The sequence below is a fragment of the Sminthopsis crassicaudata genome, chromosome 6 (assembly GCF_048593235.1).
Source record: "Sminthopsis crassicaudata isolate SCR6 chromosome 6, ASM4859323v1, whole genome shotgun sequence".
Classification (NCBI taxonomy): domain Eukaryota; kingdom Metazoa; phylum Chordata; class Mammalia; order Dasyuromorphia; family Dasyuridae; genus Sminthopsis; species Sminthopsis crassicaudata.
In genome coordinates this window covers 208,565,683-208,579,360 of record NC_133622.1, presented here as the reverse complement: position 1 = coordinate 208,579,360, position 13,678 = coordinate 208,565,683, and the positions used below count along the sequence as shown (strand labels likewise).

At 32.6% G+C, this 13,678-nt stretch overlaps 1 protein-coding gene across 6 annotated transcripts in view; it reads left to right on the top strand.

Moving 5' to 3' along the window:
* BTBD10 (BTB domain containing 10) overlaps nucleotides 1–13,678 on the top strand; it is an 82,766-nt gene that overhangs the window by 22,128 nt on the left and 46,960 nt on the right. Inside the window, exons 2-3 of one of the 6 annotated variants that reach the window (XM_074273151.1) lie at nucleotides 3,026–3,077; nucleotides 6,467–6,624. The exons of 2 other annotated variants lie outside the window; for them this stretch is intronic. In XM_074273151.1, the coding sequence (XP_074129252.1) occupies nucleotides 6,524–6,624 (101 nt within the window). In that variant the 5' untranslated portion in view covers nucleotides 3,026–3,077; nucleotides 6,467–6,523. Of the gene's footprint in view, nucleotides 1–3,025; nucleotides 3,078–5,735; nucleotides 5,914–6,466; nucleotides 6,625–13,678 lie in introns of those variants that run through there. 3 more of the 6 variants (XM_074273149.1, XM_074273148.1, XM_074273154.1) reach the window with 3 other exon arrangements.

Below are 13,678 nucleotides of genomic sequence, written 5' to 3'. Positions count from 1 at the left end.
AGGAAAATCTTGAAAAATACCACTTCCCATCCACAACCTAGAAGTGATGTCTCCACTCTCAAGTTTTCTTTGGCATTTTCCCAGACCTCTCCTTTGTTTCTGTCTAGTCCATTTTGAATTATATGTGTTTGCATAAATCCTTTTACCCCCTTTTAAATCCATCTCCTTGGAATCAAATAGCAAGTATTTTTTTCATCTTAGGAATTCTACACATCATTAAAAGTAGGTAATAATACTTGAATTTTAATAATATTAGAGGAATGAGAAATCAAGAAGGTTAATATTGCCATGCTATCTTAAGTGACATTTATTAGCATTAATTAAATAAGTATTACCATTCCCTTGTTGGGCCAATTTTTCAGTATATATATGTACATTACCTAACTATAAAATAGAAAACAGAGCTGATTAACTACTAGTCAAAATGCAACCAAAATGGGTATTTTAACCTAAGAATCTACTGCAACAAATCTATTTCTCTTTGATAGCTAATGAAGTTTCTCATTTTCCTTGTAGGTGATGTATTTTTAAAATTTTAAACATTTAAATGCTTTTTAAAATGGGATTGGCATGATCTTTTTATCCTAGCATTTGCCATTTAAATTTTAACTTTATAAACATTTTTACAAATGTAGAAATCAAGGTGATTTTTTTATAAATACCCTCATATTCTTTTTTTCCATATGTGGTTAGGGCTTTGATTGTCCATAGAATTAGAATTTTTCAGTGATGAAATCTCAAACAAAAAAATGGCACTAATTTATGTATTCTTGAATATCTTTTGCACAAGTAATAGAAACAAGTTTTTCTTTCTTGTTTTCAAGAATGGTTACACGGACTCATATACCTCCCAAAACATTAATGATGGTGGATGGAGGGCTGGACTTGTCCAGAAAACCAGGGTTTAAATCCTGCCTCTGGTATTTCTCTCAAACTCTCAAACTCCTCTTATGTAAAATAGGGGAAAAAAAAAAAAATAAGCTGGTGCTGGAAGATAAAATGATATATTCTGTAAGCATTTTTCAAAACCTTATATTTATAGATAAATGCTAATAATAATTTTCTTTTTGGTTATAAAAACTAACCTGTTTGGATTTTTATCTCTTATAAATTATTAGCAGTAATCTTCCATATGGTTGGTAATAGATTGAAATTATTATGAAAACTTAGTTGTTGTTTTTTTTTTTTTTTTAACCATTCAGTGTTTGGAGAATGGCTTATTTTTCTTTTTCTGTTAATTCTTTGTCTTGCCAGATATATTTGATATGAAAATATTTTTCCCCAATGAAATATTGAATTTCACAAAAAATTAAATTCCCAATTAAATTTCCTTTTATGCTAATTGCATTGTTTTTGCTCATGCAAATACTTAATTTCCTATAATTGAAATAAATTTATTTTCCTTTTGTACAAGTTGATTATCTTCTGGGTAAGAATTCTCCATGTAATCATGACCATGAAAGGTATTTGAATGTTGCTCTAATTTTTTTTATGCCGTGATCTTTCATGATGAGGGGGTTTGTATCCATTTTGAGCTTATTGTGGTATATAAGATAACAGATATAAATTTAGTTTCCGTTGAACTATTTTCCAGTTGTAAGTAACAACGGTTTCTGTCAGAGATCTTCCTAATTTATTTTCTTCATTTTATTGTAAAGACTTATTATGAGGCCCTGGATAGCCAGGTGGATGTTAGCAAAGAAAGCCTGGATCTCTGTAGCAGCTGGAAGCCCTACTTAAGCCCTGAGGCAAACAGGGAGTAGTCCTGATAGGAAGGATCATTTTAGCTTTAAGTGGGACCTTCAGGGATTACTGGCTTAACCATCCCTCTGACTGAGAGATTTTATCTCATATAGCAAGTCCCCATATCAGAACTTGAGATCCACTTCTAAATTATATATACTGACTATAATCTTGGATTGGTAATAGATCATCTAAAATTCAACATAACTCAAATGATTTTGCTCTAGTAGCAAAATCCAGTAGCCAAGTAACCAAGACCTGAGATGTAGTACTAATGTGAAGAGAGTTCACTAAATGATTTCACTAAACATTATCTGTTCTACAAATTGTAATTACCAGTTTTAGGTTTTATAATTGTGAAAATAGTTTCAAATAACTTAGTATATTTTCAATCACCAATTTCAGGTAACTCTTCAAAATTTAGTCTTCGAATTTTCATAAATGATAGCCATATTATCTTAAGTAACTTCCTCTTAAAATATCCAGTTCCTTAAATGGTAGAACTGGTTTTAAACAAAATTTTCAACCTCTTTTTAGTTTGTTTAGGTTACTGAATGACAAGTCAAATCTCAGTTCTACAATCTCAGAAAGAACCGATTATTTAGAATTAGTATTTACTGAGTAGGCACAGCTGAAAGGATTTTCTTTTCCCAAACTATCTTCTGTCAGGAGGAGTTGGGTTTTAGTTTCATATCAACTAGATAGTGAACTTTCTAGTTCTGGAACCTTAAAGAATTATTTAATGACCTATAAGATTGACTAGCTACAGTTCCTATCAAAGAGTTCTTCCTAATTTATTTTCTTGGATTTATTGTAGAGATTAGACAGTGAATGTTTAGTGCAGGTACTTCACAGAATTATTTAATGATCTACAAGATTAAGGGCTCTGCTTAATGAATTTAAAGTATATATATTTGCATCTTTGAAAGTTATATGGGGGGGACCCTTTAAAAAAATTTCTGTTGGACTTGTAATAACCTAAAACCTTTCCCCTTTCATATGGTTTTTATGTTTATTGTTCAGCATGTGTCATTTCCATTTGGAAAGGTGTTTGTTGTTTTTTCCAGTAGAAAGAGGATTTCTCATCCTTGCAACATTTTATAAATTATCTCTATGTGAACAGGGACTTAAGTTTGAATTATAATTAAGTTATCAGAGATAGCATTTGTTATTCCTTCTACTCATTTCTTTCCTGTTCTATTTTTATTCCTTTGCTGACTTTATTTTTATACTTATGACATTTAAATGTTCCTTATTTCAAATTCTCTATGTCATACTCTAGGCTTTTTGGTACAGAAGGCCCTGTGTAAATTGAAAACAACAAAAATAGACATGTAAGTATAGGTGGCCTTTACTTGCATTGTGGAATAATTTTTTTTTTTTTTTTTTTTTTTTTTGGCAGGCCTGAAGGTTTTTTTTTTTTTTTAAATTTTTTTTTATTATATATATATATATATATATATATATATATATATATATATATATATATATATATTTTATAATATTATCCCTTGTATTCATTTTTCCAAATTACCCCCCCTCCCTTATTCCCTCCCCCCGACGACAGGCAATACCATACATTTTACATGTGTTACAATATAGTCTAAGTACAATACATGTGTGTGAATATCATTTTCTTGTTGCACAATAAACATTAGAATCCGAAGGTACATGCAACCTGGGCAGACAGATATTAGTGCTAACAATTTACATTCCCCTCCCAGTGTTTCTTCTCTGGGTGTATCTACCTCTGTCCATCATTGATCAACTGGAAGTGAGTTGGATCTTCTTTATGTTGAAGATTTCGCATTGTGGAATAATTTTTAAGGACAATTTGAAGGATAGAGAATTTCTGTATAGAAAATGTTTAATGTACTCTTTGATTTCTATAAAGTGAAAGCTATCTTCCAATAGAAAAACAATCTTTTGATATGCTAGATTGAAGCTTTTTGGTAAATAATAAGGCCTATCATACTTGATCTGTTGGTCTGTCTGGACTTTATTTCCTCATTTATAAAATGAAGGCATTTAATTAAATGTGATCTCAGAGTTCTTTTCTAGCTTTAAATCTGTGATCCCATAGTTGTATTAAATGTGCTATTTGATGAACATTAGTGTGTTTATGTGCACTACCTTTGTATCAGTGCAAAACTAGAATGAATGATAAAATGAGAAGAATCTTAAGCTGAAAGTTGGTGTAGTCAGCTCATCTGTTATTAAGCATAAATTACTGGATGCAAGATGCTGGGAATTAAAAGACAATTGAGTCTCATAATTAAAGGAAAGCTTCCTTCTACTCTTAACCTTGTTACCATTTAAGCTTGTGATATTTAGTCATTTTTTGGACTTCACTTTCTTCATCTATAACTTGAAAGGTGTTGATCTATATCAAAGGTTTTTAACCTGATGTCTATACTCCTTAACACCCCAAGAAATCTAGCTGGATGTCATGTGGTCCATAAATATGGATGGGGCAAAATGATATTTACTTTCATTAGTCCCTAACTCAGCATTTCATTCAATTACTTGAAAAAAAATAAAGTCAACATTCTGAGAAAGGATCTGTAAGTATTACTAAACTATTAGAGGTGGGAAAAAATAACAATAAAGTGACCATATATTCTTCTTTTTTGCCATTGTATCTGAGATTCCTTCCAGCTCTAACTCTGATGAATAAATATTTAAATGAAAAACATGTATTAAATATTTACTATGTTTAATTTTGTAGCACTGTGCTAAGAAATGGGGAGATACTAAAACAAAAAGCAAAGTCTCTTGACTTAAGACCTTATATTATGAGAGAGAGAAAGTGCCAAAAGAGTGTTAGTTAGAGAGGGTCATAATGGTATAATTAAGTAAGGAGGAGAGTACATTGACATTCTATACAGGGATAACAGCAGCATTGATTGGGTCTTGTCCTGGTTCAAGACATGAATGTATTGGTATTGATGTCAAGGATTACTTGCCATCTATCAGAAGTTTCTCCAGGATAGGAATGAGATTGAAGTTGGGAAGAGAAGAAGGAAAAGATTTGCTAGTAAAGAATGATCTTTATATCTTTATATGTAAAAGCTGAGCTATAATTTTTCTTAGATGCTATTGCTAACAGATTATATTCTACAGTCTGAATATTAATTAGGTCTTTGAGATTTCAAGTTATTTGATGAATCAAGTTATAAAATGAATTACTGTGATATGCAGAATTATAAAATGAAGGCTACCAGTAAGAGAAATGCTGTACTTATATATTTCTACCTTCATAAAAAAAAAATGGAGATGTGAAAAATGTGAGAAAAATTAATGAAATATTTTATATTAATTATGAAAATATATTTCAGATTATTTGCATTAAAGTACCATGTTTTTGTTTTTGTTGTTACAATTTAGCCTTTCCTCACATTAAACACAGGAAGTCTTCATTATCTGAGGATAATTGGTACTGGAAAAGTCCATATCAATGGAATCAATTTAGACCAGGGACCAGCATTTCATACTAAGTAATGAAAAAGAAAAACCCCAAAATTTGATTGAAACTCTAATCTTGATAAATAAAACTAAAATGTATGAAAACAAAATTTATTTTATCTTTACCAAAATTTAGGTTATAATTACATCTGTATGCTAGAACAAATGGGATGAATGAAGTTTTGATTTTTTTATTATTGCTGTTGGTAGTACTTCTAATATCATGAACTAATATCTTTCACTTTTGACTTTTGGAAAAAAATATTGGAGGATTCTATCAGTTTTCTTCAGGTATTCTCTTAACTCCTGTGATTTCCAAATCATTCTTATTTGAAACTCTTGCTTTCAGTCAATTACTGATTTACAGTGAAGACCTTGCTATTAATGGGCAAGAATTGTCTAGTGTAAAAGCAAGGATAGCAGTTTGGGAATTTTATAATTTGTTCATTAGTGAATTTTTTCCTTTTACATTGATTTTTACGTTCTTTTACAATATCAAAGGAAAGACAGTGGATGCAGATCTACCCTTGAATTCAATATGTCTCACAGGACAATGTTCCAGGCAATATTCATGAGAGCATCAAAGTGGCAGAATTAATGATTTTTCTTGCTAGATGGAATTTCTTCATCCTATATGAATGAAATCACAAGTCTAGACTAAAACAGAATTTACCTTCATGGATAATCTTATAATTAGAAACCCAGGTAACTTCTTTGTATATATATTTTAGGTGGCATTTTTTGGGAGGTAAGGGGAAGAAAAAGGGCTACAGATAGTCCAAGTTATAAATGGCTTCTAACAAAAATGCCTTTTACATATTGCCAACCCCCCCCCCCAAAAAAAAAAAAAACCCTTTCCTTCCAAAACAGGATATCTATTTTCAGCTTGGATGACATTTATTTATATAAAATCTCATCTTCCAAAAAAAGTTTTTTTTTACTGTTGAAAATACTGTTTGAAGATGTAGACATTGTTAGGTTCTACTAAGTTCATTAAAAATGTGAACATGCTTACCAAGTAGTACTATATTAAATATGAATAATAAAAGAAAAACAGGGTTGAAAGCTTGCTGAAAAATCCTCTTTAAATTATATATGATGCCTATTGTCATACTTTATTAGTGTGTTTGTTGGCTTTTATTCTCTTGACTGTTGGCCTTTAAAAAACATACCTAAATTGCTGAAAAGATTTTAAAATTCTGTTTGTTTTCCTCTTCATGGAATTAGACTTAAAGGTGCACACTACTCTCTTATGTAGGTTGTGGGTGCTACATGTATGCTTTCAGAGCTGTAGTGTGAGGAAGCTTGAAGTGGGATGGCAGGACGCCTTCATCTTTATGACAGTAACTCCAGTGATCCAGAGAATTGGGATCGGAAATTGCATAATAGACCTCGTAAACTTTATAAACACTCAAGGTAGGTGGAAAATATATACTTCACATATCAAAGCTGTGATAAAATTGATTATGAAGACTACTGCATTTGGTTGTAGCATCTTTATTGGAAGAATAGGATATTACAAATACAAGGCAAAATGAGTATTTTTATTTGGATAATTTTGATATTTTTGTCAGCTCTAGGTGATCTCTAAACTCTGCAACTCATTTTCATGTTCTCTAGAACTGGATCTTGCACTCCTATTATTGGTGTAAATGTTGTGCTTGAGCTAATTATAATTAACACAGGTCTTAAGATATGGGAGTTAGTGCATTTCAGCTCTGCATTAATTAACATTAGTCGTGTAACACCTGACTTCTGGGATACTCAGTTCCATATTTGTAAGATGGAGATAAAAATATTTGGCCTGAGTGTACAGCTCTGGGTGGTTGTTGTGAGAAAGTACTTTGTAAACCTTGAAATATTAGAGATATTGAAATCAGTAATGGAAAGTCTTTAATATAAGTGATGATTTATAAGTCTGAATTTGTGTTTGCCACCATAAATTTTTCTCTGTCTTCATTAGTTTATGAGACATTACATTTTTGATCCTAATTACTAAAAGATTTTATTATTATAGAGAGTGAGCTCCTGGTTTGTTGTTAAATTAAATATGGGATACTTTTTTTCAGTGCCACCTGAAAATTCTGGGTTTTTTCAGCTTGTGGTATACATATATTTTAGCCAAGGCTACTCTTAATGACCTGGCAACAAGTGATTATTAAGCACTTGTAATACATTCTTGTCATTGTGATAAAGATACCAGAAATTTATGTTAAAATATGCAAAAGATTCATGCTTATTATAAAAGGTACCTTTCCACAAGCAATAGTTTATCTATTCTTAAAAGGTAGCACCCAGAAGGGAACAGTTAACTTTGAGGTAGGTATCTGTTGGATTAGAAGCCAAAGAGCAGTTGGTTTCCTAGACAATACTGTACCCTTTCTAAGCACTGCAATTTAAGAATATGAACTTTTTGTGGCTATTATATCATTGCTGACTCACATAAAATATTTAGTCTACTTTCATTTTACTTGAAATATACTTTGCCTTTTTTTAATCAGAAATCTAATTGAGAGATAATTTGATACTGTGGAAAAAACATTGTTTAGAGAAGAAGTCCCTTACTTTTTTGACTTGGGTATAAACCGTTTAATATAGAGCCAATCCTGAAGAGAGCCAGTATATGGAGAAACAGCCTTGAAGTCAGGAAGAAGACTTTGTCTTATTTCATACACTTGGATAATCTCTCTCGTTCTGGGCAAATCAGTTCACCTTTCAGTATTCCACATCAACTCTTTAAAACTAGTAAATGAAGAAGGTGCTTACCTATAGTGGTAGAATTTTTTTTTTTTTTTTTTTTTTTTAAACCTGACAGCTTTATATCAGTGAAATTACAGGTCCAAACTTCATCTTTTTGACTTGTTTAACTTTGGGGAAAATTTTTTTTTTCCCTGAGGCTGGGGTTAAGTGACTTGCCCAGGGTCACACAGCTAGGAAGTGTTAAGTGTCTGTGACCTGGGTCCTCCTGAATTCAGGGCTGGTACTCTATCCACTGCCCCACCTAGCTGCCCCATCTTTGGAAAAATTAATTTAAAATATGTAATTTTGATAATTTTATTAAAGCAAGCATTCAAAGTTGATTAAAAATGATATGTAGAAAGTTTAGGAAAACACTAATTTATTCCATTTGTTTTTTCCAACAGAATACTAAATAGAATCATAATTCTTTATAAAGCAGTGTTGAATACTAAAATAATGGAAACAAAAAAATTTAGATTTGGAATGATTTTCTTAAGTAATATTTCATCTAAAATACTAAATTGTGATAAATAGCATTATTGGATTTTTGATCTAAAAATCTTTTAATAAAAGATTAAAAACATTATTTGAAGATCCCCTTCTGAATCTGATAACTACACTCAAAGAAATGGATCACTTTTCACATCTGAGAGGATTTCATTTTAAGGTATAAATACTGTCATATGTTTTAGTGTTCATTTCAGGCTGTTTTGTTTTTGTTTTAAACAGATAGCCAATAGTTTTTCTTTCAAGTTTTTCTAGTTTGACAAAGATGAAAACCAGGAGTTCTTGCTCAAGGGAATTTATTTTCTGCTATGACATATGCATAGATAGATAGACTGTGATAAGATCCTGTAGAGATACACTTAATGCTATAAACAAATTGAAAATGGAGAGTACTGCTAGGGAGGGGGGGGGAGCTATATATAAAGGAAGAATCCTTCTAAAGGTTTTTGTAGGGAAGAGTTTGAGCTTCGAAGGTAAAAGATTCTGAATTGTGGTTCTGAAGAAGGGAACACAGTCCCTCTTGGGGATAACTTCATGAACTTTTGCACAATTGGAGAATACATTGTAACAAAAATCTTAGTGAAATTAGTGTTGTAATGATTTATATATTATAAATTATGAATGTTACAGCTTACAAAACATTTGAAAAGTTATTCAAATGTTTCATGTTATAATTTAACATAGCCACAGACTGCTGCTATATATATCTCTTATCAATTTTTGAACTTTGTAAAAACTTTCATCAGCTGTTGTTTAATGACTGAGAGGATTATACCAGTAATCCTTGCCTTAAAATCATCCAGAGAATGAAGTTTTGCCAGTGTAATAGTTGTTGGGTTGGGTTTTTTTGTTCATTTTGTTTGTTTTAGATTGTTGAAACCTTTCAAGATATTTTGAGGTTTAGAGGACAGATTTCTTTCTTAAAGACCTTGCCTTAAATCCAGATGCTCTGACTTGTGAATTAACCTACTATAGGTCCAAGCAGCAGCCTCGCTTAGTCATTGTGGGGATCAGATTGATTCCTAGTAAATGCAAACTGCAATTGTTTTTGTTTTGGCCATAAACCTCTTAGGTCTTCTCATCTCAAATTGTATATATATATATATATATGTGTGTGTATATTTAAGTAGGTAAAAGAGGCCATTCTTTGGAGAAACCATTTTCTATCTCATTTTTTACCTAGCCTTAATCATTGAATGAATGTTGTCTTGGTCAAATCGAATCCTGTTAAGAACCTTAGCTTAAAAAGGCCAAGATCTCTCACTATATTCAACATGATGTCCAGGCTTCCTGACTTATCTGGCCACTGGACCTACATGGTTCCAGACAAGAAAGTGAGATAGGTGCCATTGCACAGTCCTCCCTCATTAAATCTTTTTTAAATTTTATTTTTATTAAAAAAAAATTTTTTTTTGGCTTTTTATTTACAAGTCTCATTTAAATCTAACTCACTTGCATGTATGTCATGGCATCACCTCCCTGATGACATAGTCTTCTTTGAGAATGAATGACAACTCTCACCACCATAACAAATAGGTCTAGATCTTCCTATCTTTAGTTTTCTCTAAGTTCTTTCTTACAGTCATATTCCTATATATAGAGTGCTGGCCCTGAAGTCAGGAGGACTTGAGTTCAAATCTAGCCTCAAACACTTAATAACTTCCTAGCTGTGTGACCTCGGGCAAGTCACAACCCCAATTGCCTCAACAACAACAACAACAACCAAAAAAAAAAAAAAAAAAAAGAGTTGAGGTATAAACTTTCTGTTCTTCTTTCAGGTTACCACATGATCTCTTGCCAAATCTGGTGACCTTTTCTCAGTACTCATCTTTTTTGACGTCTTTGGAGCACTTGGAATTTTGTATCACTCTTTTTCTTTCTGACACTGCAGCTTCTTTTGTTCTGTTCTTCTTAGTTAATGTGGTCTGACAATGTCCTTTGCCCTAATGATATATATCTCAATCAAACAATAAATATTTATTAAAGCATCTACTATATATTAAGTACTGTACTAGTCACAAAGGCAAAAATGAAATAGTATCTGTCCTCAGGGAGCTCAGATTCTATCAAGGGGAGACTGTATACACAAAACACACACACACACACATATATGTATGTACACTGTCAGACAAATGATGTTCTTCCAAAAGCACAAGTTTTTCATAACACATCTTTGCTTAATACTTCAGTGGATCCTTCTTTTAGGATCAAATACAAGTTTTTATGTTAGACATGGATGGCCTCCAACATTATGGCTCCATCTGCTGTTTCAGACTTTTTATACCTTTTGCTTTCCTTGGTTCAATCAGAGTGGTCTTTTGACTATTCCATGTCCTGTCTTCGTAATGTTCAGAATACATTTCCCTCTCATTTTAACCTCTTAAAGTCTCAAGTTTTCAGAAGTTTAGCTTAGCTTTTCTAGATAGGATAACTAGCAGAGCAGTGTCATTGAAACCATGAGAAATTAAACTATCTTGGAAGAAGTTGGGTTCAACAGTATTGAAGACTGAGAGAGCTTTACTGTCAATATTCATTGATTAGTGCTGATCTTTTAAAAGAATACTTTGAATAAAAGGATGAGATTAGAAGTTTAGATTGCTAGAGGTTGAGAAATGTATGGTGAAAAGGACAGCAGTTTGGAACTCCAAAAATAACTTCATATCTTTTTACCATTGTTAGTATTCTATCTCTAGAGGTTCAAGAGGGATAGGACTTATATGTATAAGAATATTTATAGCAGCATTTTTTCACATACATCTGGAAACACAGTTGGTGCCCATCAGTTTGGGGACTTTTTGAATGAAGGAACAAATTGTGATATTTAATGTAATGAAATTTATCTTAGGAATGATGAATTTAAAGAAAACTGGCAAAATTTGTGTCAATCAATACAGAGTGAAATGAGCAGAAAAAACTCATTTTACATTACTAAACAATTTACATTACTAAAACAAAGCAAAGGAAAACATCTTTTAAAGACTATAACATCATTTCAGTCACCAAACATGATTTCCAAAGACTGATTGATAATGAAGTACTATTTACTATTGATAGAAAAGTGATAGACTAGGAGAGGGCTCAGCCCTGAAGGCTAAATCTGATGATAGTCTTGAAGTTAATAATGGATTTTATATCTTTGAATATAATAAAATCTTATTTGAAAATGTAAAAAAAAATTTAAACTAATAGGGCCTATATGGGAAAAAACAGCTGGTCTACACATTTGTTGACCCCTGTACTAGAGGTATGGAATGAGATGATCTTTTTGGATATAACCTTCATAATGAAGTGTTTTGTTTGACTATCCTTGACTACTTTCTGTTTTAGGGAAATGTTTCAATGAGACACTTGGTTTGAGTTATTTAGTAAGTAGATGATAGAGATTTAATAAAAAGCACTAATAAAATATTTTTTTAAATATAAAAATTCATAAGGAAGTGATAAAGGCCTAAATGGTGGGTGTGATTGACAGAGAGAAACTGAAAAATTTATAAAAAATACTTGAATAATCTAGATCAGTTTAGTTGTGTGGTCCCACTCTCTGGAGGTAGTTAGAAACCCAAATATGTAAAGTCCCTGAGGCTAAATTTTCCCTTCTAATTTTCCAACTAATGGCCCATGGTTTCCTTACTGCTCTCTTTTGGGTCAGTCTGCTACTGGCACTCTGCCTCAGGGTATCTTTTCCCTTCCTTCATGTCACATGGTTCTATTCCATTCCACTCCACTATGCTTCTCAACCTCACTTCTCTTTATAGCTAATTAATTCTTTTAAGATGCTAAGTCCCTTTCAGGATTTAGCCTGTCATCTAAGGGCATGCCCCATCCTCATGGGGTACTTCCTTTCTACTGTGTAATTGTGAATTACACGGAGGATCTTGTCTTTCATATGCTTTCTTATTTTTTTTCATATTTACCATTTTGGGGGTCTTTTGTACCTTTTATTTTGTCTGTAACTCTTCCCCTAAATAAACTTCCTTTTACCAAAGAGAATGGCCCTTGTGAATTCTTCATTTCACCAAAATCTAACAATCGGTGCCAACCGTCATCTGGTGTCTATATCAGCCACATCAGAAGCACATAATAATTTTATTTCTATTATGGTTAAAACATATTTAAAAAACTGTAAGCCTGTGGTTTCTTATGATTAGTAGTCAGAAGACATTATAGGTCATTGAGTTTAGTGCCCACCCCCCACCTCCCCTTCATTTTAGACCTGATGAAGCTGAGGCACAGAATGGTTACTTGCCCAAGATCAGTCACAGAGTTGGTAAAGTGTCTGAGTTGAAGTTTTGATCCAGATTTTCATGATTACAAATCCATCACTCTCTTTCCCCTTTTTTGGCCCTTTGTTTATAGTTTTTTTAAGTTCACAGTGTGGGTGGTGAGAGATAGTTGGGTGCAGATATTTTTTCTTACAAATTTAGCAATGAAGGGGGAAATAGGAGGCCAAAGTGGAGGTATAGATGAAGTTTCTTGTTCTCAAAAGTAGGTGGTTTATATGGTTTTGTAAGCATTGAGAAAAGATTAGGAGACATAGAAGAGAGTAAGAGTAGGAAGGAATGACTACTGATGGAAGTGGCATAATGGGGTTGGTCAGGTCAGATTCAGACTGATCTGGTAGTTCAGGTTTAAATGAGATGAAATGAGACATTTTAGACATTTCACAGTTAAAAAAGAAAAGATTTACTTAGTCATAGCAGAGGAAAGATATTCAGCAGAGACACTAAATAAAGCATTTCTACCTCAGTAGTGTTGGTCATGCCTAATCTGTCTGTTAGCCTGAGGGAAGAGCTGGTGATTCTGGGAATGCTGCCTTATACTTTGGCCTGTGGGAAGCTACATCAGCCACCTAGGTCTTATTCCTCTAAACTATTTACTGGAAGTCTTGGGGTTGTTTTTGCCTCCTTTTAAGGAGAAATTAGTTCAGCCTACCTAGCAGATATTGCTTCTCCCATAGGGGAACATAGGCACAAAGGGTACAACCTTGGCAAAGCTGTACTCTGATATAGGACCAGAGAAGAATATGGATATGAGAAAGATAGGGGGAAATTTTGAAGTGGAGAAGGTTGAGATAAAAGATTTCTTGATTTCCTAAGTTGTTGTTTTTTTTTTTTTTTCTCTTCTGAGGCAGTTGGGGTTAAGTGACTTGTCCAGAGTCACAGAGCTAGGAAATAAGGCCAAATTTGAACTCAGGTCTTCCTGACCTCAGGTGCTCTATCCACTG